Here is a 26,281-nt window from a genome sequence, read left to right on the forward strand (position 1 = left end):
AAAATTACTGATGTAGAGTGCATTCACACAACCATATGCACAGTGTGGATGCTGTCCGTGTTCCATCCAGTTTTTTTTTCTGAGGACTCACACGACTGTATGTATTTTATGGTCCGCAAAATATGGACGACATCCGTGTAGCATCCATTTATTTTTATTTTTTTGGGGGGGGACCTATTGACTACAGTAGGTCCGTAGTCCACATTTGCAGACAAAAATAGTACATGTTCTATCTTTTGCCGAACGGACATAAGAATGCGGAAAGCACTCTGATGTTTTCTGCCTGCTTTCCCCATCCGTATGTCTGTTCCGTGAATGATAAAACATGCCCTATTCTTGGCTGCAAATGTGGACCACGGACCTATTGAAGTCAATGGGTCCCCCACCAAAAAATGGATGCTACACGGACGTCATCCGTATTTTGCGGACCACAAAATACATACAGTCCTGTGAATGCTCAGGAATGCTGCTCTGGATCTGAGAAGCATATTGTGTGATTCATCCTCCACCATTCTTAGAGAATATCAGAGGCAGACACCAGAGCCTGTATGATGCCACCACCTCCCATTCTATTTAGAGGTACAAATTCTGTGCTGATTGGTATCACATGATATAATTATAACAAGATATTAATCGGCTTTCCTTCACACAGCCATAGTTTTATGATATCTGGCTACTTGCAGCCACCACTAGGGGGGGCTCTCTTCATAGAAATTTGTACAACTGGTGTTGAACACAATGAGTTCTGTTGTATGCAGTGCACCCCCTGGTGTCTGCTAAAGGCAAATGCAATCACTGTGTGACAGATAAGACTCATTTTATAAATCTTTTTACATTTTAAAGTTTTGATATTTTTGTTTTTCCTAACCCGTGTACATTTCATAGGCCATTGAATATTTATCCCAAAAAAATATAAATTTGTAATCGGATTTTCGATGACAGGATGTGGAGAATGATCAATTTTTTTATTATTCAGTAGTTTTTTTTTGGGAATACAATATTGATGACCTATCCTCAGGATAGATCAATATCAGATTGGTGGGAGTCCGACTCCCAGCGCCCTCTCAAATCAGCTGTTTGAAGAGGCCATGGCTCTCTGGGGAGTTTTGCATCCTCTACACAGTTTACCAATCACAGTGCCATACATTGTATAGGCGCAGTGCTTGATATTGCATCTCAGGCCCAACCACCTGAATGGGACTGAACTGTCTTCAGACTGCTGATCGTCAGGGTGCTGGAAGTTGGACCCCCATCGATCTGATACTGATGAACTATCCTGAAGATAAGTCATCAGTGTTGTACTCCTGGAAAACTAGTTTAAGCAAATGAAGTATCCTCCCTCTCATTTAAGGTTTGACTGGTGATGACTTCCATCCACATTGTTCTTATCCACATATCTTGAGATATCTTGCTTCCAGCAAACATGTAGTTTAAGCTTCCCAGACTGTGGTTGATTCTGCCTTAAGGTCAAGAGTTGTAGGACTGGGAACTAAAAGTGGCCCAGTAAAAAAAATTAAGAGGCCCCATGTTGCAGGCAGGTCCATACCGAAAGAAGGCAACATAATAAGGCAGGGGCAACAGAAGCAGGGGGGCCAGCAAAACCATAGGGCAGAGCAATATACCTCCTCAGCTGAACCAAATACCACAGTGCAGCACAAAATACTGCCACCTGTGCCACAGTTTTCAACTATATAGCTGTCCTGAGGACGTCAATACAGTTGAATTCAGGAGGACTGCTGGCCCTCCTAGGCATCGGCTTACCAAGAAATTTCTCTGTAGGGTCTATGGCCAATCCTCCCCTGTCACTGACCAACTATAAGTTCAGTCCAGATAGTCTGTCCACCATTGCTTTTAATAAGTCTCAGGTTTGGATGAAGTGATCACACTGATCAGCAAGGATTGCCTGAGTGTAGGTGGCTTCAAAGAGCTGGTTTTGGTGGTTCATTTACATCCATCACAGCAGAAATCCATTGGACCATTGTCTGTACTGCTATTATTTCTCCTCAGACATCATTGTCCACCTTAATAACAGTAGATATAGATATATGAATGTTCTCCCCGTAGTAATGCTCTGAATTGTCCTCTGAGATCTTGAACTGTGATGCCTTCTACTTATGGATTGTCTCTGAGGTTAAGTCCTCTTCTGAGGCAGGGGCACTGTTTAGCACAGGCTCTTCTACCACCTGGGCACACTTTGGCTTGGAATGGGCAATCGTCTTTACAGCTGTGGGACAAAAGGTAATCATATAAGAATGGTAGTGGTCACCACAGTATAAACCATCTACTGTATGTACTGAACCCCTACCAGAAACGGAAACACATGAGAACTGCTTTAAAATAGCATGTGTTTGCTAAGATAGGATCTATTAAAGTTTCAGACCAAAAACCTGAGGCTGCACTACTGAGAGATTATGATCTCAATAATATTTTCCTTTCTGGTGTCATGTGCAGTGTTATCATGAAAATCCTGTGTAGATTCAACAAATTAAACACAATATCTACACCCTGCCATGGTTTCATGGCAAATGATCTGGAAGAGGTCCACAACATGTACTGGCACCCTTAAAGAATTCAGGGGCACTGAAAGTTTTCATAGTAATTAAAGAGACGTTGTCACCTCTTCCTTGAAATGTCTGTTTTAGCAACTACTTGTGACTCCCATTAAATAACAATTCTGTTATTCTTGGTGTTATGCTTGGTGGTGGCCGGACCTGAGTCCTCCAGCCACCACTTTGCGGGGCTCCGTTCCCGATATAGGTGCGGGTCCCAGTGGTGGAACCCGCACCTATAAGACAATGTGGACATATCCTAGCGATATGCCCCCATTGTCTGAGATGAGACAACCCCTTTAAGTTAGTCTGCAGGGTTGCTTATTTCATAAGACCCTGATATTTCCTAGTACCCTATTTATGACAAGCAAGCCTTTGAATATGAGCTCTTGCAGTGAGCAACCTAAACTTACTAGTGACTCTATTTGGCACAACTCACTAGGCAAGTTAAACCCATTTATATTTTTTATGGCTGCACACAATTCTACCAATAATTTTAATAAAATTGCGGTGTATTTTATAACTCCTGGCAACTTTCTCCTCACACTTTTCAAAACGGTTGAGCACCATTCAAGTGACGGGAGCCGAGCCGCAATATCATATACGGCCCATGGATAGCAGTGACGCTGATTCTGAAAAATGTTTTTCTAATATTATATAATCCTTTTAAGGCACATCAGAAATAAGTGGTCCCTAATGACTATACTAGGTACTTCCAAACCATACACACTGTAGTAGTCGCAAAAGCTTAAAGGGGAATTCAGGTATTTATGCAATATTTGTAGCCTATCTGTATTATCAGTAGAATACAGAGTTTTTCTGGTGAACCAACCATCATTACTTACCTTGCCGCTCCTCTGGCGCTGTTGTTTTGCTGCTGTGCTTGTCCTCACTCCTCTCCGATCCCTGGTCTCAGGCTGGACACACAGGTAATGGTTTGGACTGTCCTCTCAGCCAATCACAGGACGAGGCAGGTCATTGCTGCAGGCAGTGATTGGCTGAGTCGGAGGTCAAAGCCGTTTCTGGAGTGTTGAGTCTGTTGCCAGGAAGTGGAGAAGAGCAGGAACTGAAGCAGCAACACAACAGTAATGGGGGATGGGTAAAGTGACTAATGATGGTTGGGTATTTTTAGCTCATTCCAATCAATTTTTTTTTTAAATATTTTCTCTGGTAAAACCCTTTTAAGCACCATGTTCATTATTAGAAATCCTCACCTGCAGGTTTCTGGGTGAAATATTTTCCTCTTTTCACAGCAGCTATCCAGACTTTCACTGCATTCACTACAGGTACAGTTCTCTTTATTCAGCACGAGGTTTCCGGGACATTTCAGCTTGCACACACATTCACAATTGTCTTCAAACTCCATGTGTGCGCCGCATAAGGCCAACTCTGAGCCAAGAACAATGTAATACATTAATATCTTTATGCAATAGCTGAAGATAAAAATTCAGTCACATCACAGACAAGACAGGTGTACAGTTCTGGGCTCATGTGAACAAGGCAGACATAGCAGAGCTGGAGAGGGTTCAGAGGAGAGCAACTAAAGTAATAACTAGAATGGGTGGACTACAGCACCCTGAAAGATTATCAAAATTACAGTTATTCAGTTTAAAAAAAAGACGACTAAGGGGAGATCTAATAACTATGTATAAATATATCAGTGGTCAGTATGGAGATCTCTCCCATCATCTATTTATCTCAGGACTGTGACGAGGGGGCATCGTCTGCATCTAAAGAAAAAAAGGTTTCTACACAAACATAGAAGAGGATTCTTTACGGTAAGAGCAGTGAGACCAAGGAACGAGGACCTCCGCTGATCAGCTGTTTGAGAAGGCCTTGTGAGCGCCATGGACTTCTCACAGCTTACCGTAGGCCAGTGACATCATGTTCATTGGTCACGTGGCCTAGGTACAGCTCAGTACAATTCACATGAATGGGCTGAGCTGTGATACCAAGCTATACAATGTACAGCACTGTGCTTGGTAAGCTATGAGAAGGCAGCACCGCAGCATCATCAAACAGCTGATCAGCAGGGTTCCTGGTTGTCAGACCCCCACTGATCAGATACTGATAACCTATCCTCAGGATAGGTTATCAGTATAAAAAAGTAGGAAAACCTCATTTAAGGCTATGTACACCTTTGGGGGCATTTTTTTTTCTTCGTATTATTGTATTGAACTTATTTTGAGCTAAAAAATAATTTTTTTTATTGATCTTTATTTAAATTTTGGAGCCCTGTTTTCTGTACAGAGCTGAGATGCTTTAATAGAGGGATCTGAATTTTCTCTCTGCTCCGTCAGGCAGGTTGCTGACCGGCTCCTTATCTCTGCTCTCTGACATTATAAATACAGATGACCGAATTTTTCAAAAATTTGATTCGCCGGTTCGCCGTATTTTTGGGGAAAAATTTGGTTCGATCCGAAAAAATTTGCTGTGAATTACGTTAAAAACGGCTATTTCCTGGCTGCACAGAGCCTTTATAGTGGTGTAGAACACTGTGCCTTGCAGTAACACGCATAGGGAGTCTGCTTTGGTAGTGAAATAATACTAAGAGTCCGTATGACATGCAGATGACAGGCGTCGCTCTTAGAATCATTTTAATAAAAAAATGTGATTCATTACCACGAAGCGCGAGGAAATTCGGCTTTGGTGCAAATCGAATTTTTCCTGAAATTTGGATAAAATTCCACTTTGTCAGCTTCGATTCACTCATCTCTAATTATAAACACTCATTATAGCTCAGTTCTTATCTTCCTGATAAGAATGTGACTTAAGTGTTTTATGACCTCTTAGTAAATTAGAGATAAGGGTTATTAGATGACTGGCACAAAGTGAAAGTAAAAAGTATGATTCACACAGCTAGACAAACAGTGAACCCTTTGTGACAGAACAGCTCAATATTTTTAATAAAGACCAATTGAAAAAATGATTTTTAGCCCAAAATGAGTAAAATGCAATCATAAAATAAAAAATTGTCTCTGAAGGTATACAAGCAGCTAATATATCTCACTTTTGAGAATATGTTCTGTCTTATGCTGGTACAGGTGAATTGATCTCTATCTGTAGGACATATTAACATTGCAACTCACAGTAGGAGAACACTTGTGAATAAAGATTAGGCAGTAAAATAATTAAAGAGGATCTGTCACTTCTCCTGACATGTCTGGTTTAGTAAATGCTTTTTTTTATCCTTTTGCCTTCCTTCACACATTTTTTTTTTAATTCACAACTCATGTTTTGTGTTTTTGTATGGATAGGGAAAAACGCCAGAAAAAAGGGCATACCTATGCATGCTGTGATATCATGAGATAAACAAGGAAAGAGCTCATGCGCACAAACGTGTGCCGGCCGTTCTGTCATTGGGGACCCCAATTTGCGGTTCCCAGTGCACAGGCCCCATTCGTGCAGCTGTGCACTCAGCTTGAGTGGGTCCGTGATCCGTCCGCACAGCAAAATAACATGTTCTATTTTTTGGTGGTGCCAAGGTACGGAACGAAACCCCACGGAAACACTCCATAGAGCTTCCGTGGGGTTCCGTGCCTCCGTTACGCATCGCACCTTTCGGATTGCGGGCTGCAATATGGGCCTGGCCGGCACAGGTTCCTGTGCATGAGTCCTAATGCTGTGACGTGTTATCAGAGTCAATTTTAGCTCGGCTCCATGTTTATGTCCAACTCCTCTACCCTAAAAAGACAGGGGGGGGGGGGTTGTCTTTCTGAGGTCACATCTTTAAATAATGAATAATTAGAAAATAATGTAACACAATGAAGTAATCCATCATAGTCATCAATATGTTGTCAAAAGATTGCAACATGTGTAGAAACATACATGTCACATACATGTATCAGCCGCTGAGAACAGTACCTTCCCTTCTTCTGATAAGTGGTGTATCCTTTTCTAGCACACACTCACACTTGGTACTGTTCCACTGGAAACCAGAAGGACAATATCTATTTTCTTGAAAACAACTAAAAAAAATTAAACAATAGATATCAGTAAAGATTCAAATTTAGAAATTCAGATGACATTTTTCAAAAAATGTAGATTCTAAGTTGAATTTTGTGTGATTCAATTTGGAGAGGAGAGAGATAGAGCGACTTTTCCAGGCAGAGCACTTTTTAATTTGTGTAGAATTTATTTGAACCCATTTGAATTGCGTGAGTGATTCAGCCCAATTGGACTCATTGATTTTTTACGCGATTTGCAGACTGAATATATTATTTTTCCAGGTTAAAGAACAACACTGTAGCGGGAAGGGGGGGGGGGGGGTATTGATAGATGCTGAGCTTCAGCCACCCTATTAGTATTCCACATAGCAATACAACTACATTGGTGCTTGAACATTTGTGAACCCTTCAGAATTTTCCATATTTCTACAAAAATGTTACCTAGAACTATATCTGATTTTCACACAATTCCTAAAAGTAGATAAACATAACCAAATAAAACAAATGAGTCGCAACACTGGCTTCAGCCCTCAGTCCACTCTAGAGATGACATTTTAACCTATCTCAAAGATTTACTGGCCTTGGAGCGTAGGGAGGTAGAAAGAAATAAAGAAGGGAAGGGAGGCAAATTCCTAAAGAGATGGCGAGGCTTCCTGACACAGTTCTTCTCTGACTCGGAAATCGAGAGTATTATGAAACCCTTTACACTAATGAAGTGGTACTTAGAGGAGCAGCTGAAAGGGCCGTTAGGCCGTTTGGCTCAGTGAAACTATGTTATGACTGAACAAGACGTTACACATATTTCGTCATAAAACCTCTAGCCCATGTCTGTCAAGTTGTGTGGTGAATGCCGATTCGGCAGTTTGGTATCCTAGCAGGATAAAAGTTAGGTTTAGTTAGTGTTTAGGGGAAGGGATGGGAGGAGGGGGGGGAGGGGGGTTATTAAAAAGAAGAATTTAAAAAATAAATAACTGAAAGTGGGGATCGAATTGTATGAATCTTTTACTTTCTAGCTGTTTGATGAAATAGTCATCATCATTCTATTTTCTTTCTCCATGTAAGCAATGTCTGTTTATGGGAATGATTTGTAACCGACAAGTTACGCTTGAACTTACTCTGTACATGTTTTTTCCTGAAAAATACAAAATTTTGTTTAAAAAAAAACAAATGAGTCAAAAATATTAGACTTGGTCATTTATTTATTGAGGAAAATGACCCAACATCACAGGTGTTTCAGTGGCAAAAGTATGTGAACCTTTGCTTTCAGTATGTGGTGCAACTTCAACTAAACATTTCCGGTAATTGTTGATCAGTCCTGCACATCAGTTTGGAGGAATTTTAGCCCATTCCTCCATACAAAACAGTTTTAACTCTGTTGGTGGGTTTTCTCCCAAGAACTCCTCACTTCAGGTCCTTCCATAACATTTGTATTGGATTAAGGTCAGGATTTTGCCTTGGCCATTCCAAAACTTTGCTTGGCTGTCTGAGAGACCTTGATTGGGGTACTATTTCTTCTTATGGAGGGTGCCGAGTATGCACGAGGAATATCGTAAGCCAGTCAACGTTCCTCTGGGTTTCTGGGAAAAATATATGAAAATTAGCAATTACATCTGCTGGCATCAGATAGGCTTAGGGAATCTAAATTTCCACAAACCCAGAGGGCCATTGCCTGGCTTACAATACTCCACAGACGTACTACTCATACTAGTAATTCACCGTAATGAGAAACAATACCCCTCAGACAACGCATATCTCTCTCTTCTCTCTCTCTCTCTCTCTCAATCTGAACTTTTGGGGAAATTCGGGAAGAATTCCGAACTGGTAGAATCGATTTGCTCATCCTTAACAGGATGTAATGTATAATATCAAAACGGATCCTATAAAGGGCACACTGTATGGTGTAGGGAACCATGTTTCTTTATCTAAAGGTATATCTACAGTTCTATTCATGGATTAATCGCTTTAGTATTAGTAAAAGCAAATTGCTATAATATGATAGGTAAGAAAAATATTAGCAGCTTCCAGCCAAACCACTGGCGGACATGAGCTAGACATTACATATTCTAAAAGAAAAGACCTCATAGTATGACTTTTTTTTTTTTTACAAGATTTTATGATATATATTTTATTACCAACATACCTCCTGCATCAAATTAACTCAGCTCAGAGACAAATCTCGTATTATCTAGGCCAGGGCTTGTGTAATTTTACATTGCAGGAGATCAGAGCAACGCAGAATATGTTAATAGGAAACAGGCCGTGCAGAAGTATTCGTGTTTATCATTACGTGGTCCTCACTAGTCATCCGTGCAGAAAACATGCTCTACCATGGTTCCAGACATGCCCAGGGACAAAATGACAACAGTGTGGAGACACACCTAACAGGCCCATAACCTCGTGTCCTCATACATAACTATTCCTCATTTTGAATCCATTTCTATTTACTAAGTAAAACCCTTTAAAGAGTAATTACACTTTTTTTCAACTTTTAATATGTCATAGAGAGATGCCAGAAGTGTTGATCGACGAGGGTCCCAGCTCTGAGACCCCCACCGATTGCTAAAACTAGTGGTCAGAAGTGCTCAGCCGAGTTCAGTTTCTCCTCACTGCTGAGCGTAAGACTGTAGACCAGGGGTGCACAACCTTTTCTGGTTGGGGGGCACATTGTCAGACTAAACCAACTCCAAGGGCCAAAAATAAAACGTAAAGGGGTTTTACCAACTGAAATACTGTATTTATGGCATATTAAACATACAGTATATATCATAAATGTCTAGTTACACTTCCAGGACTCCCATCTAATAGGAGAATACATGAAAGATACATGTGAGCAGCCACAAGACATAAACATACATATCTGCTACCAGATAGTTGGGGGCCACACAGAATGGTATTGAGGGCCACATGTGGCCCCCGGGCTGCAGGTTGTGCACCCCTCCTGTAGACAAACTCAATAGACTTTCTTTGAGTTTGTCTACAGTCTCGCGCTCAGCAGCGAGGAGAAGCTGCGCTCAGCTGAGCACTTCTGACCTCTCGTTCTAGCGATCGGCGGGGGTTTTAGAGCTTGGACCCCCCCTGATCAACACCTCTGATATGTCCCTATGACATATCAAAAATAAAAAAAAAGTGTAATGACTCTTTAAGGGGTATTTATTCCGGTTTGTTGAACTTATCTCCTGTCCATAGGATAGGGGATAACAATTAGATCAGTGGGGATCTTACCACTGGGACCCCCACCAATCACGAGAACGGGGGCCTTGTATCTTCTGCAGCCCCCCTGAAAAGAATGGAGAGGCCAGTCACCATGTGCATGGCTGCTCTATTCATTTCTATGGGAGTCCCAGAGATAGTACAGCGGTCACCTATCTTCAGAATTCCCATAAAAAATTATGAGCAGACACAGGCATGCCCGACCAGCTGCTCCGTTCTCTTCAGAGGGTACGGGGCCCCGTTCTCATGATCGGTGGGTGTCCCAGTGGTAGGACCCCCACGATCTAGAGGATAACTTCAACCAACGGGAATACCCCTTTAACTGAAGGAAATAAAATAAAAAACTGCAGACCCCCTTAGTGATTCATAGCACAAACATATGCCTTGAGGAATGCAGACAATAATGTCCCTGCTTTTTTTTTTGGTCAGGAATTTTTACTTATTGTGTAAGAAGTTTTGTTAGACCCGCTCCGCTGTTACATTTTGCAGACATCTCATAGATTTCCAAGCACGCTGTGGTAATAAGCAAAGGAATTGTTGAAATGTTGTTATTAAAAGTTTTGCCTAATCACATATTTTACAAAACTTTGCAACATCTTCACATATTTGTTGCACGCTCTTGTTTCTTTTCTATTTTTTTTTATGTTTGGCATTTTAATATTTTTGCATGGAAACAATTTTTATAACTTTTTTTTAGATCAATATTTGTTCCAAGTCTTTTCTATGTTGGTCTTAGTCTGAGTTCTGTTGGCGACAGATGCATCACAATTATTATGAGGCGCACAGATTTTAATAATTGTGTTGCAGTCTGTGCACCAAAACGGGTACATTTTTAAAGTGGGGCTTGTGCCAAAATGTTCGACTTTTTTACACCAGGAAACTGGCATAGGAAGCTTAATCAATTCTCCCCTTAAGGCCTCATGCACACGACAATATATGGGACCCGGCCGTGTTTGCGCCGCATCACGGATGCGGACCCATTCACTTGAATGGTTTTCGCAATCCGGAAGGAGCAGTGCGAAACGGAGGCATGGAAGCGCCACGGAATGTTTCCGTGGGGTTTCTCCCCGTGCCTCCGCACCGCAAAAAATTAAAACATGTTCTATTTTTTTGCGGTGCGGATGGATCACAGACCCATTCAAGGCCCTAAAGGTTTTGCCCCATCTCAACAGCGACATTGGCACCAATGACGAATTTAGATGTAGTTTATGGTTGCTGTGCTTAGCGGTGGGATTGATCGGTGCAGCACAGTAAAAGAGGGTAGACAGCCAGTGTGTATGTCCAGAAGAGTGGAAGAGTCACTGCTCCATATCGCCAGCATGGGCAGACAGGTCAGGTGACAGCATGAACCACCTGAGAAGAGTCCGGGGACACCTAGAAATTATTTCAGAAACTTGGGTAGTAAACTCAGGGCAAGGACCTCAAAGATAGGGGGATAGAAGAAAGTTGCAGAGCAGAACAAATGGACCTCCTGACCAATCCGGAATGCACCATCCGCGATAGGACCACCGATCCACAGCAGTCCCATATGCAATGGTAGAAAATAGAAAGGTTCACAGCAGCATGTCCGGTGTGACTATTTATTGGGAACCAAGAGTGCACACACAAAAAGATACGACGTTTCGGCTACGCAGTAACCTTTATCAAGTATACAGATACAAAAAAGTGAGCAATCATATATACCCCAGAGTGGCCACTCATGTGGCATAGTGTAGCCAATCAGCTAAAAGCTCAATCTCATCAGCACATGTGTTATAATTAAAATGGCCTGAGCTCCAATCAGACTAATAATGAATAAAAGCTATGTGTACCTGATCCTCATTGAAAATCATCCAAATGCCTCAGCCATGTCACTTCCCCAAGTTGGCGTCTCAACAGACCTATTGCGCATGTCAGTGATGTCATCACGTTTCAATATGGGCGGGCCGCCGTCACGAACATCAACGATGCGGCCACACCTCTCTCTGTGACTACGGCACATACAACCAATAAGCGCTCATACAGCAAGTCACATGCAGAGCGCATCATCAGCCCACGTGATCGTCACCTGACCGGCAAAAGGTCCTAGATCCACCTAGTTATAAATAAGGTAAATCGGCCTCAAGAATATCTATTGTATAACACCCCTAATGTCTAGAATGGGACCAAAATTATGTCTCACTCATATCCCATCATATAATGGAAGAAAGAATAGATTATGCAATAGATTTCAGACATAAGTTATTGCCACTACATATCTCACAGAGACCAGATGACAATCTAATTGTCACTAGACCTCAGCTTAGGGGAAAAAAAGAAGGCAATGGATGAGACAATGAGTGTCGGCATATAATATGGAGCTAGTGACCCTAAAAAACTGTACCCCAAGGGGACAGATAATTAAAGTGCAAAAAAAGAGATTAAGAAATATACCTTAAAGTACCATGTAAAAACATTATATACCGAATCGGACACCAATAAATGAAAATATTCTAACTATCTACACTAGGTAAATTCAATGTTGAGTCCCTGGGGTTGTAGGGATTGTAATGTGAAAATCCATTTCAACTCTTTCTTCCTCAACATGCGCTCCCTATCCCCTCCTCTCTTAGGGACCTGAACAGAATTGATGACCCGGAATCTCAGTTGGCTGACAGAGTGTCCACAATCAATAAAATGTTTAGCCACTGCCTTGTCCATCATTTTTTTCCTTATAGTGCTTTTGTGTTTGTTGATACGCTCCCTAATTTCCATGGTCGTTTCTCCCACGTAGATCAAACTGCAGGGGCAAACGATCATGTAGATGACAAACCTAGACCGGCACGTGTAATATTCTGCAATGTTGAATTTCTTGCCACTGTATGGGTGAACAAAAGTGTTCCCTTTCAACATGTTCCTACAGTTACAGCAACCCAAACATGGGAAATTCCCTGTCTTTCTGGGCTTCAAATAAGTCTGGCCCCCTCTGTTAACATCACACGTGCCAGTCTTAATAAGTTTGTCATGCAAATTAGTACTCCGTTTGTATGCCATCAATGGCGGATTGTCAAATTCACTTACTGTAGGGAGGCCCCTATGTAAAATGTGCCACTCCCTTCTCAAAATCTGTGCTATATCAGCACTGTGATTGCCATAGGTGGATACAAACGGGATGCGTCCCACATTCATTCTCATAGGAGAGACTTGAAAAGCAAATTCAGTCAGTTTTGTCTGCAATTGCATTCAGTTGTTGCAATGCGTTTTGATGGGTTTTTCACGTGATAAAAAACTGAAGGTTTACAAACATCTCTTAGAAACCATCAGTGAAAAACAAATTGCATCCGCACTTGCTTCCGGATGCAATGCGTTTTTCACTGAAGCCCTATTAGTTTCTATGGGGCCAGGGCTGGGGAACATGCTGCGTTTTTCAATCAATGCAGAACTGATGTGTGAAAAAAATGGGTCAGGATTCAGTGCGGGTGCTATGCGTTCACGTCACGCATTGCACCTGCGCGGAAAACTTGCTCGTGTGAAAGGGGCCTAAAGATATCTGACCTAGAGAAACACTCCCATTAGACGGGCTGTGCAGTGCAAAGATATTGGTGAGCTGTCCTCAGGATAGGTCATCAATATCAGATCAGTGGAGTCCAACTCCCCGCGCCCCCGCCGATCAGCGGCACTAGTTTGAGCTCTGCTTCTTCTTCTTATTACCATTCAGCTCAAGGGGAGTGTCTTCTTGGCTGCAGTCAAAGGGGCGTGTCTCAGCTCTCCCTATCACAGCTCAGGGGGCGTGTCCCTGCTCTCCCTATCACAGTTGAAGGATGAAACTGAGCATGTGCGGCCATCTCAGTGACCCAGACAAATAAATAAGAAAAATAACAAACAGCAGGTGGAGCCATAGATATCCATTTTATTGAATAACTCAGTGGCTAGGCTAAATTTTTAATTACATGCGGACTCTATACTGACAGGGAATGTCCCACAGGATTGGCACATGGCAAATGTGGTGCCAATATTCAAAAAGTGTCCAAAAACAGAGCCTGGAAACTATAGGCCGGTAAGTTTAACATCTGTTGTGGGTAAACTGTTTGAAGGTTTTCTGAGAGATGCTATGTTAGAGCATCTTACGGGAAATAAGCAAATAACGCCATATCAGCATGGCTTCGTGAGGGATCGGTCATGTCAAACTAAATTAATCAGTTTCTATGAGGAGGTAAGTTCTAGACTTGACAGCGGCGAATCAATGGATGTCGTGTATCTGGACTTCTCCAAAGCATTTGACACTGTACCACATAAAAGGTTAGTATATAAAATGAGAATGCTCGGACTGGGAGAAAACGTCTGTATGTGGGTAAGTAACTGGCTCAGTGATAGAAAACAGAGGGTGGTTATTAACGGTACACACTCAGATTGGGTCACTGTCACTAGTGGGGTACCTCAGGGGTCAGTATTGGGCCCTATTCTCTTCAATATATTTATTAATGATCTTGTAGAAGGCTTGCATAGTAAAATATAAATTTTCGCAAATGACACTAAACTGTGTAAAGTAATTTACACTGATGAGGACAGTATACTACTACAGAGGGATCTGGATAGATTAGAGGCTTGGGCAGATAAGTGGCAGATGAGGTTTAACACTGACAAATGTAAAGTTATGCACATGGGAAGGAATAATGCAAGTCACCCGTACATACTGAATGGTAAAACACTCGGTAACACTGACATGGAAAAGGATCTAGGAATTTTAATAAACAGCAAACTAAGCTGCAAAAAACAGTGTCAGGCAGCTGCTGCCAAGGCCAATAAGATAATGGGTTGCATCAGAAGGGGCATAGATGCCCGTGATGAGAACATATTCCTACTACTTTACAAATCATTAGTCAGACCACACATGGAGTACTGTGTACAGTTCTGGGCTCCAGTGAACAAGGCAGACATAGCAGAGCTGTAGAGGGTCCAGAGGAGGGCAACTAAAGTAATAACTGGAATGGGGCAACTACAGTACCCTGAAAGATTATCAAAATTAGGGTTATTCACGTTAGAAAAAAGACGACTGAGGGGAGATCTAATTACTATGTATAAATATATCAGGGGTCAGTACAGAGATCTATCCCATCATCTATTTATCCCCAGGACTGTGACTGTGACGAGGGGAAATCCTCTGCGTCTGGAGGAAAGAAGGTTTGTACACAAACATAGAAGAGGATTCTTTACGGTAAGAGCAGTGAGACTATGGAACTCTCTGCCTGAGGAGGTGGTGATGGTGAGTACAATAAAGGAATTCAAGAGGGGCCCCGATGTATTTCTGGAGCGTAATAATGTTACAGGCTATAGCTACTAGAGATGGGGTCGTTGATCCAGGGAGTTATTCTGATTGCCTGATTGGAGTCGGGAAGGAATTTTTTATTCCCCTAAAGTGAGGAAAATTGGCTTCTACCTCACAGGGTTTTTTTGCCTTCCTCTGGATCAACTTGCAGGAAGACAGGCCGAACTGGATGGACAAATGTCTTTTTTCGGCCTTGTGTACTATGTTACTATGTTACATGCAATTACAAAAGTATTCAGATCCAGGTGCTTGTTTGAAAAATGTAGAATATTTTTCGTGGGACAATCCCTTTATAAAGGATGAGCAGTTGTAATTACACTGCACCGCCTCTACAAGTGAGACAACACGCAGGTAATTTTGAAGCGGAAGGGCGGGGGTGCAGGGAGTCGGACCCCTGCTGAGCTGATATTGATGACTTGTCCTGAGGATAGCTCATCAGCAGTGGCAAAGCGTGGGGGGGCATTGCCCTGGGCGCAAAATTCCATGGGGTGCTAGCAGGGCCGCACCGCCAATTTGGAAAAGTAAGGCGATCGCCCAGGTGGCGCGGCCCTGCTGACAAGTGATGGGGTGGGGGGGGGGGAGGGCACAGGGAGATGAACGCTTCATCTCCATAGTCACCTGTATCGCCATCCTCAGGACAGTGATACAGATAGATGTGCTGCAGCAGGGCAGGGGAGAGGCGTCTCCCTTCCCCGTTCCTCTGATAAGCTGCAGGCACTAGGCTTGCAGCCTATCAGAGGCCAGTGCAGGCGGCGCGATGATGTCATTGCACCACCTGAGCCATACAGAGCGGGACACAGGCAGGAAGAGGCCTGCACCGCATCACTGCCAGCCTAATGAAGGTAAGAATAAGTGTTTATTTTTTTTATATTGTACTACTTACTGGCACATTATTGGGATGGGGGGGAACTTGTTACTGGCACATGATTGGGGGCACTTGTTACTGGCACATGATTGTGGGCATCTATGGGGCACTTCTTGTTAATGGCACATGATTGGGGGGCATCTATGGGGGCACTTGTTACTGGAACATGATTGGGGCATCTATAGGGGCACTTGTTACTGGCACATGATTGGGGCATCTATGGGGGCACTTGTTACTGGCACATGATTGGAGGCACCTGTTACTGGCACATGATTGGGGGGCATCTATATGGGCACCTGTTACTGTCACATGATTGGGGTGCATCTATGGGGGCACTTGTTACTGGCACATGATTGGGGGGCATCTATGGGGGCACCTGTTACTGGCACATGATTGGGGGGCATCTATGGGGGCACATATTATTGGGGGCACTGTGGGGGCATCTATGGGGGCAATTCTTACTGGCAAATTATTGGTGGCACTTTTTACTGGCACATTATTGGGTGGCACTATGGGGGTATATATGGGGCACTTCTTACTGGCACATTATTGGGGGAACTATGGGGGCATCTACTGAGGCCACAAAGAAGGGGTATTTTATATGAGGGGCTCTGTATAGGGGCATTTTTTACTGGGGCACATTATGGTGGGTACTATGGGGAAGGGGAGAGAGGAGTACTATGGGCTCATCTATGGGGGGGCACTAAGAAGGGGTATTTTATACTTGCAAATTATGGGGGACACTGAGGGCATCTACTGGGGCACTATATGTGGGGCATTTTATACTGGTATATTATGGGGGGCACTAGGAGGAAGGGGGGAGAGGAGCACTATGGGGGCATTTACTGGGGGCACTATATAGGGGCATTTTAAACTGGCACATTATGGGGGCACTATGGGGACATTAGCTCAACTGGGAGGATTAAAAGAGGGTATTTTTTGCACTGGTACATTATAAGGAGAATTATTACTACTGGGGGGCATTATGATGGGCTTTATTACTACTGGGGGTCTATGGGGAACATGATCAGTGATGGCCAGTTCGCCGTGTTCGCCCCCGAACACATGCGAGCTGCCATCTTAACTCAGAAGTCCAGCGAAGCACAAGTAAGTCCTTACAGCCTCCGGGGGCCTTCATCTGGCTGCTCCCGGAACTGCCTGCACCCGGAGACCGCATTTCATTTCAGACCGGCTCGCGTACAGGCACAGGTAAGGACTTCTGAGTTAAGATGGCAGCTCGCATGTGTTCGCGGGTGAACACGCGAACCGGCCATCACTAAACATGATTACTAGTATGGGCACTATGGAAGCATTATTACTTCTGGGGCACAGTGGGGACATGTTAGGGGCACTGTAAGAGCACCATTACTACCATGTGTGCTCTAGTAGAGAATTATTACTATTGGTGGGACTTTTGGGAGCACTATTACTGTGGAGGCACCTTGGCACAGTATCAGCTTACCACAATTACTTTTGGGGAACGTTATGTTTACACTATTAGTGTCAGGGGCACTATTTGCTGGGCACAGTTATTTTAGGGCAGTGTGTGTAAATAATTATTGAAGGGGCATTATCTGTGTAGCACTAGTATTATCAGGGGGTTTATCTGTATCTGCAGTATAGTATTGGGGAGCACAGCGGAACAGTATTGGGGGTGGTAGTATGATTTGTCCAGAAGATGGGAGGATGATGGAAAAGTAGTAAACTAAGATTTTGTTTGTCAAACTGCAGAGACGAGAAATGGCTGAAAAATGGTGGTCTGGTCTGAAGGTCTGAAAGGAGAATATGAGGAAAGAGAACATCTACATCAAAGGAGACGTCACTGGATGTAAGAGGTATGTGCGCTGTATTACCCTGTATGTTCTGTAGTGATGGTAGGGTGGATATAGAATTTGGTCCACCCTGCCGCATCCTGGCCCCAGACTTCAGGTCACACTGTGCATGTCCTGAATACTGGGGGCTCACACCCATCTACTACATTATCTGTACTCAGAGAATTATCACTGTGTTATCTGAGGTGTTACATAGGACTGCAGGTGACATCTACTACATTATCTGTACTCAGAGAGTTATCACTGTGTTATCGTGGCACCCTGTTGTAGGTACGCTACTGGAAGTCGGGTTCCCACCCCGTTGTATCAAGAAGAATATAAACTCCAGTTTATGCGATGTGACAAATTTCATTTAATCTGAAATGCGGAAGACGTATATGATTTACCGCATTTCCGATTAAATGAAATTTGTCACATCGCATAAACTGGGGTTTATAGTCTTCCTGTGTTATCTGTGGTGTTACGTGTGACTGCAAATGATATAGACTGCATTATCTGTAAAAAAAAAAAAGGGGGGACGCGGACACAGGCTGGGGGGGGGGGGGGCGCAATACTTGGCTACACCACTGCTCATCAGTATCTTTGCACTGCTAAAGCTCTTTAATTACTGGATGCCCACCCAATTACAAAGCTAATTTTGGCAGGATAATTAACTGTTTGCGTCGTCAGCCATATTTTTTATTATGTAGTTCAGTATATTTAACTTGTTGTTTACCTTTTATTAACTTTATTTTGAGGGGGAATGGAAAAAAACAGCATTGTTTCCATGTTTTAACTTTACACTGTTCACCGCCTGGCATAAATAACATGTTATACTATCGGCTGGTAGGATTACAGGGATAATAAATACGTTTATTTTTTATTTTTTATGTTTTACTACTTTTGTAGAATAGAAACCAGTTGTTGAAAATAGTTTTTGTATCACCACATGCCAAGAGCCAAATCTTTGTATTTTTCCATCAATGTTGCCGTATGAGGACTTGTTTTTTGGGGCTCAAGTCATGGTTTTCAATACAACTCTTTTGGGGCACGTATAAATTATTGATTACCATATTTTTCTCCCTATAAGACGCACCTGCCTATAAGACGCACCTAGGTTTTTGAGGAGGAAAATAAGAAAAAAAATATTTTGAACCAAAAGGTGTGCTTTTGGTGGGTTTTGAACTAATGGTGGTCTGTGGATGACACTATTATGGGGGATCTGTGGATGACACTTATGGAGGGGATCTGTGGATGGCACTGTTATGGGGATCTGTGGATGGCACTGTTTATGGGGATTCTGTGGGTGGCACTGTTATGGGGATCTGTGGATAGCACTGTTATGGGGATTTGTGGATGACACTGTTATGGGGGGGATCTGTGGATGACACTGTTATAGGGGGATATGTGAATGGCACTGTTATGGGGGGGATATGTGAATGGCACTGTTCTGGGAGAGCTGTGGAAGGCACTGTTATGGGGATTTGTGGATGACACTGTTATGGTGGGGGTACTGTGGATGATACTGTTATGGGGAGATCTGTGGATGGCACTGTTATGGGGGATCTGTGGATGGCACTGTTATGGGGGGATATGTGGATGGCACTGTAATGGGAGAGCTGTGGAAGGCACTGTTATGGGGGATCTGTGGATGACACAGTTATGGGGAGGGGGATCTGTGGATGGCACTGTTAGGAGGGGGATCTGTGGATGGCACTGTTATGGGAGGGGGATCTGTGGATGGCACTGTTATGGGGAGGGGGATCTGTGGATGGCACTGTTATGGGGAGGGGGATCTGTGGATGGCACTGTTATGGGGAGGGGATCTGTGGATGGCAATGTTATGGGGACATCTGTGGATGACACTGCTATATATGTGTCATCCACAGATCCCCCCCATAACAGTGTCCCCCAATATACAGGGCCCGCTCACAGCAGTCTTCATATCTAAACTGTAATCATCCTTAACCTCTTGGTATCCTTAGTTAAAGTAGCGCTATCCCGTGTACTAGTATTTACTATCAAACTCCCGTAGCATGCAGGGCGGCCGGCAGCGTAATGTCACTCACTCACGTCACGCGCCTGCTCCGCCTGCTTCATTAATATAGTGGGAGGAGCAGGCGCGTGACGTGAGTGAGTGGCGTTACGCTGCCAACCGCCCTGCATGCTACGGGAGTTTGATAGTAAGTACTAGTACATGGGATAGCGCTATTTTAACTCACGTTACCAAGAGGTTAAGGATGATTATAGTTTAGATATGAAGACTTCTGTGAGCGGCAGGGCCCGGGGTAAGAGTATAGTGACTGCACTGGGCCCCGCCGCAATTCCAACAGCAGTTGCCGACCTCCAAACACTCTTCCCTCCCTGCTGATACATCGCCATGCTGTGCAGCATCGCAGCCGGCGATGTATCAGTGTTGTTAGCATAGTAGCCACTTTTGGGGGGGAAAAAGTGCATCTTATGGGGCGAAAAATACGGTAACATTTTATTTTGTGGTGGAGGGATGGGGAAAAAAAAAGCAATTTCAGCATTGTTTGTTTTTGTTTTTTTTGCTGGTCAATGTGCAATGTGTCACCAAAAAATGTATCTGCCAGTAGCACATCTCCTTTATTTCTCATCAGTTTTTATTTTCTGATTGTAGATTTTTGTATTTTCTTTCCTGAACATGATTATGGGGGCAGCATTTACAAAGCATTAAAACATTGCTTTACAGCCATAGACACAATGGTCAGGTGGGGACCTGACTGACTTCTATGGGAGAGTTTTCTAGGCGTTCTGTGACCTGTGCAGAGGTCAGAAGAGAATAGATAAACTGTGACAATCACCTATTGTGAACGGAGGATCCTGTCTTATCTATACACAGAGGCGATATTACAGGCAGGATTAAAATAATATATAACTGCAGTAAAGTGATCTGTACAAACCAAGAAGTGGTGCCAATTATTAGACATAGTGGCCAGTGTAAAAAATGCAGTATTTTTGGTTTTAGTTTAAATTTAAAAAGTAACTTGGAAAATTTAAAATCATCAAAATTATTTTAAATAGGTTAAACATAAAAAAGTGATTTAAACAGCAGGTAATTTGTGATGACACATTCCCTTTAAATAACCTGTTAACTTTATTCTACAGGTCATTACGAATGTAACCATACCATATACCGTATGTGATTAAAGTTTTTTGTTTTTTTAAAACCTTTGCCAATTAAAATGAATTTTTTAATCAAAGGATGGTTTTATTTCTTCTTTGTTTTTAAATAAACTTGATGTAAATGCATTTCACGTGATCACCTCTAAAATGCGTTAGCATTCTCAGTTTACCAAGGCACTAACCAATATATGACATGTATAATCGTGTAGCGGTAGGCAAGATGTTAAAAGAGGGGGAACCCCTATTCAGGACCCCCATCTATAAGGTAGTGCACTAGTAGCTATAAAGAGCTTCTCTTACTTTGGAGGACCAAGTGCATCTGTTCATTACTGAGACAGCCCATTGATTTCAATGGGCATCATGTAATGCTTAATTTCTCCTTTGGAGGCGCTGCAGGGGAACTGAACCACTTGCTGGGTTTCTCTGCAGATTACAGCTGATCACTCGTTTATTATTATCGCACATAATGTGATGCAGTTTATAGATATTTTTGGTGGGTGAATGAGCAGTTGGTGTCTGATCAGTAGAGGACAATGTGTAATCAAATGTAATCATATAACAAATAAAAGGACAATGCCTTAAACTCCATTTCTATAAGAAGAATGTTATTGAAGTGGAAAATATAAGGCATAGTTTTCTCTAAATGAATGTTCTGTACAAAGGATAATGATTGCCAGACACCCTTTAAAATGGGTTTGATAAAGTATTTCCTGAGTATTGTACGCACTATTAGTAGAAAAAGGCAGATAAGCGAAGGAATCTAAGAATAATTACCCATATTCTGGATAGCGCACGGATCTACGAATGATGGTCGGTGGATGACGGGAGCCGCTGGGTGAACATTTGCAGCTTGTGTGATTGGCAACCTTGATAGTTACAGGTTCTGGTGCTTGAGTCAAAGGCACAGAAATTTGAAAAACCTAATGGAACAATATAATAGTTATGTATCAAGGGCGCAGTAGGAGAAGACAAAACATACTAGTTACTTTCCAAATTCAAGTCCAAAAAGGTCAGATAGTTAATGTAAATTGCATTTCCTATGAAAATTTTCCGGAGCAACTTTTCTAAGAAAATTGCACTTTTCCATTCCTCTGTTATTCCTGCTGGAAATGTACAAATGAATTACCAACTGGACATTACCATTCCCCTTAATAGGATGCGTCAAAATGGAAACACCTTATAAATGTGGGAAATGGTGAAACGCAGTTGCAAATCTTTTTATGCTTTGTAAGAAAAGATGCTCTACTGTTGTTATTTAATGGGGAATGCTGGCATTTACAAAAAAAAAAAAAAAAAAAAACCAAAAAGCCTTAAAGGGATTGTCTGAGTTATGTAAAACTTAGTAACTCCTGCAAATGGTCTAAATTAACAAATGATTAGCTACTCACCTGTTCTCCCCTTCTTCTTCCAATGTTGAGCTCCGGTCCTCCTGCTGCTGACATCATCTTCCTGGCTGCAGCAGTGACGTTCCATGCACACAGGTCCACCCTGCAGCCAATCACTGACCTCATCAGTGCACAGGACCTCTCTGCTGAAGCTAGTGATTGGCTGCAGTAGTGACCTGTGTGCACAGAACTTCACTGCTGCAGCCAGGAGGATGACGTCAGCAGCGGGAGGACCGGAGCTCAGTGCAGTAAGGAGCAGGGGAGAAAACAGGTGAGTACCTGTGAGTAAACTTTGCATATGTCATAGGGATATATCAAAAGTTTTGATCGTTGAAGCATGCTGCCATCTTGCTTGAGGATCCCGGCTGAAATCCCGTGCGCGGTGATGACGTAATTTTGGGCCGCGTGAGATTTCGCACCAGACCTTCAAGCAAGATGGCGGCAGACAGCCCATAGTGAGCAAATGGATCAGGTAAGTATTAGAATTTTTTTCATTTTTCACACTTTTATGTACATCAGATGCTGCGATGATGTGTGAACGCAGTATCTGAAGGGTTCAATGACGGAGACGGTGCAATCACCGCTCCCCATCGTTGCACCCACTACTTACAAAGAGATTCACTTTGTGAAGATAATTCGGCACAAAGCGTATTTTTTTGTAAGATTCAGCAAAGCAGCCAAATCGAATTTTACAAAACTTTGCTCGTCTCTACAAAGAAGGTTTACCAATGACTTAGGCTACTTTCACATCCATCTTTCACATCCATCTGAGTTTTCCTTTCCGGTATTGAGATCCGCCATAGGATCTCAAAACCGGAGGAAAACTCTTCAGTTTTGTCCCCATTCATTGTCAATGGGGACAAAACTGGAACAGAATGCACCAGAATGCATTCCATTCCATTTTGTTGCGTTCCCATGCGGGACAGAAAACCGCTGCAATAGAGTGTTTCATTTTTCCAAAGATGTGATTTTCAGAAGGCTTTGCTTACGCCCTGAGTCTCAGTGATGTAAAAGATATATATGCCAAATTTCAAGAAGATTGGATAATATTTAGGGGTTGCACACATGATCACTTTTATTACTACTCTCACTCCTGTATCTAGGACGTTGGTCTAAAAACTACTTCACTTTCCGGATTCCAGGGGCTCTGCATCAAGTAAGCTGGATGGCAAAGGCAATATATGCACTTAAAATTGTCCTCTTCACTAAACAGTTGAATATTCCTCAACGAGAATTGAAAGGAATGAAACGGGTTGCACATTTTGTCAGCCTCATATATGTTTGCTTTTTGCACTAGGCAATTGTAAGTCGATGGGCTCCAAAGAATGATTTGAATATGCTACAACTTCTGAGCACTTACCAGATGCAGACGTAAAAAAAAGTGCTCTCACAGTTGCTAAGAGACACCTTTGGTATCTGTCAGAAACAAGCGTAGGATTGGCTTTTTTGGACGAACCTATTACTCAGGCTGTTAAGGAAAATATGACTAAAAATTTTGAATCAAATCTGCAAAGTAAAAGGAAATGAAACGATTAGAGCATAAAAACCTAGTTTTTGAAGGAAAAGACCTGAGCCATTTCATTACCAATAAAACAAAGACGTTCTTTGAATTGTTTGGGATCCACGACGTGACAGAATACTGCAGTGATTCTCTAAGAAGCCATGTGAACGCTCTTAAGGTGGTCAATGATACTGCAGAAAGAGGAATTGCTCTGATAAAAAAGTTTAACGAATCGGTCAGGGACGAACAACAAAAACAATTCTTGTTGAGGGTAGTTGAGCATCACAGAAAAGTCGTCACCAAGCTAACAAAAGAAGGGATTGCATTGCTCAAAGTTGATTAATATAACACATGTTTTGCCTATCATACTACCTATTAATCTTAGTGTCTAGTTTTTATATTATTTTAAGTTTGTGATTTCTAGTTTTCCCAATAAAACTGATCGAAGTGTGCAACCTCTAAATATTGTCCAATCTTCTTGAAATTTGGCATATATATATTTTACATCACTGAGACTCAGGGTGTAAGCAAAGTCTGCAAAAATGTAATTGTAATTTTTTCCATTACAAAATGAAACACCCTACGCTGCAAGCAGAATTTTTGTGGGCGGCATGTGAAACTGAACATACCGGATACGGCATCAAAAACCATGTAAGTCAATGGTGCCAGATCCACTTTTTTCGGATACGAAAAAAACACATCCGGCGCCCATTGACTTACCATGGTATTTGATGCCGGATCCGGCATGTTCATTTTCAATATAATCCAGTACATGTAGATATAATGCAACCGGATCCGTTCTGAACAGACGCAGCTGCTTGTATTATTCAAACGGATGTGTTTTCCTGCGGTTTTGAGATCCTTTGACGGATCTCAAAACCGGAAAGGAAAACACAGATGTGAAAGTAGCCTTAGCGGTCTCATTTCCTGCTTATGGAATAACACAACAGGCGGCTCCAAATCCTTCATGCCTGAAAAGTCCTCAGGAATGAAGGCTGAATTTCCAAGAATGAAATATTTTTGGGGTCAGTGTTGTATGGAAATTTATAGGGTCTGTTCTGTAAAACTCTCAGTCTCTGAGAAGAGACATCTGTACCCTGGAATGTGGTTCACTGAAAACCTCCATAGATAAAAGACATTTCCCCTGTGACATATTTTTGATTTGGAAAGAGCATTAGGGGCTATCAGTAAAATCAGTGACCTCTGATGGGAAATGAGGCAGCGATGTGTTGTGTTTTATGTATTGCCAAATTTCCAAGATAAAAATAGTGCAGCGACCATTTATTAAGACAGCGATCATGAATAAACTATAAACTATAACTAACTATACTAACTATATCGTCTTATATTGTGTCTCTGAAATCTCAGTTCAGGGGAGAGAATATAGAATGGCTGCAGCTGTGGAATATGTTGGTGCTATATAAATAAAGATTGTTATTATTGCTATTAATTAATGTTTAAAGAGAACCTGTCACCTCTCCTGACATTTCTGTTTTAGTGACAGTAATGCTACCAATCAGTGCTGCCAGAGTTGGACTTCTAGAAGGAATAATAGAGGAATGACACAACATACAGTTATATGAAAATATGCTCTACAATTGCTATGACATGGGAATGCAAGTTGTAAAACAGACATCAGGAGAGGTGACAGGTTCTCTGTAAATTGACCACCAAATGTAAGCACTGGGGAGTCCTCCTGCCATCCCATATTTTATACGTATTAAAGGGGTTGTCACATCCCACACATTGATGGCATATAGCTAGGATGTCTGATAGGTACAGGGCCCCTGAAGTGAACGGATAGCAGCTGCGCAACCTCCGTTCATCACTATGGGAGTTCTGAAAATAGCCAAGCATTGGCAGTCCTATATCGGTATATCGAGTGATGGACGCATTTGCGCCGTGCAGTATCCATTCACCGCAATGGGACTTTCGAAAATAGCCAAGCACACTCTCTTGGCTATTTTCGAAACTTGCATAGTTATGAATGGAGAGCACGCTGTGCAGGCTTGGTGTGCTCTACTTCACCTTAAGGGGCCCAGGTCTTGAAAAAGGAGCTGGTCCCCGAGGTGGGACCTGCACCTATCTGACATTGATGGCATATCCTAGCTATATGCCATCAATGTGTGGGATATGCCAACCCCTTTCAAAACTTGCAAAATAAATACTCACTTCCTCTCCGTTCCTCCATTTCTTTTATTCTTGCTCCTGACTTTGGAAAGAAGTCGGCGGAGAGATGTTGGTGGGTCACTCATACTATACTGAAGTCCAATAGAAGCGGATCGGCCCTCTTTAAAGGGGTTGTCTACTTTTTTACATTGATGACTTACCCTTAAATATCAGATTGGTGGGGCCCCACTCCCGGCACCACCACCGATTAGCCGTTTGAAGAGAATGCAATGCTCGTACGAGCACTGCCTTCTCTTCACTGTTTACCTGCTCGCTGTTGTAACTGCAGCGGAGAGCAGTGTAATAATTACGAAGCCATCCCATTAACTTCTATGGGACGGCTCTCTAGTATTCACTTGAACAGGAAGAAACCGTGCCATTGAAGTGAATGGGGACGGCAGAGTTGTAATTGT

General features: G+C 42.5%; 1 protein-coding gene across 1 annotated transcript in view; it reads right to left on the reverse strand.

Annotated features, from left to right (window-relative positions):
* Positions 1–456: 456 nt before the first annotated feature.
* The window catches only part of VEGFD (vascular endothelial growth factor D), an 85,912-nt gene continuing 60,087 nt past the window's right edge, over positions 457–26,281 (reverse strand). The window contains exons 4-7 of the mRNA XM_040423313.1: positions 21,588–21,733; positions 6,414–6,517; positions 3,764–3,938; positions 457–2,224 (exon numbers count right to left, since the gene is read on the reverse strand). Of these exons, the coding sequence (XP_040279247.1) occupies positions 2,113–2,224; positions 3,764–3,938; positions 6,414–6,517; positions 21,588–21,733 (537 nt within the window). The 3' untranslated portion in view covers positions 457–2,112. The remainder of the gene's footprint in view (positions 2,225–3,763; positions 3,939–6,413; positions 6,518–21,587; positions 21,734–26,281) is intronic.

This window comes from Bufo bufo, chromosome 3 (assembly GCF_905171765.1).
Source record: "Bufo bufo chromosome 3, aBufBuf1.1, whole genome shotgun sequence".
NCBI lineage: Eukaryota > Metazoa > Chordata > Amphibia > Anura > Bufonidae > Bufo > Bufo bufo.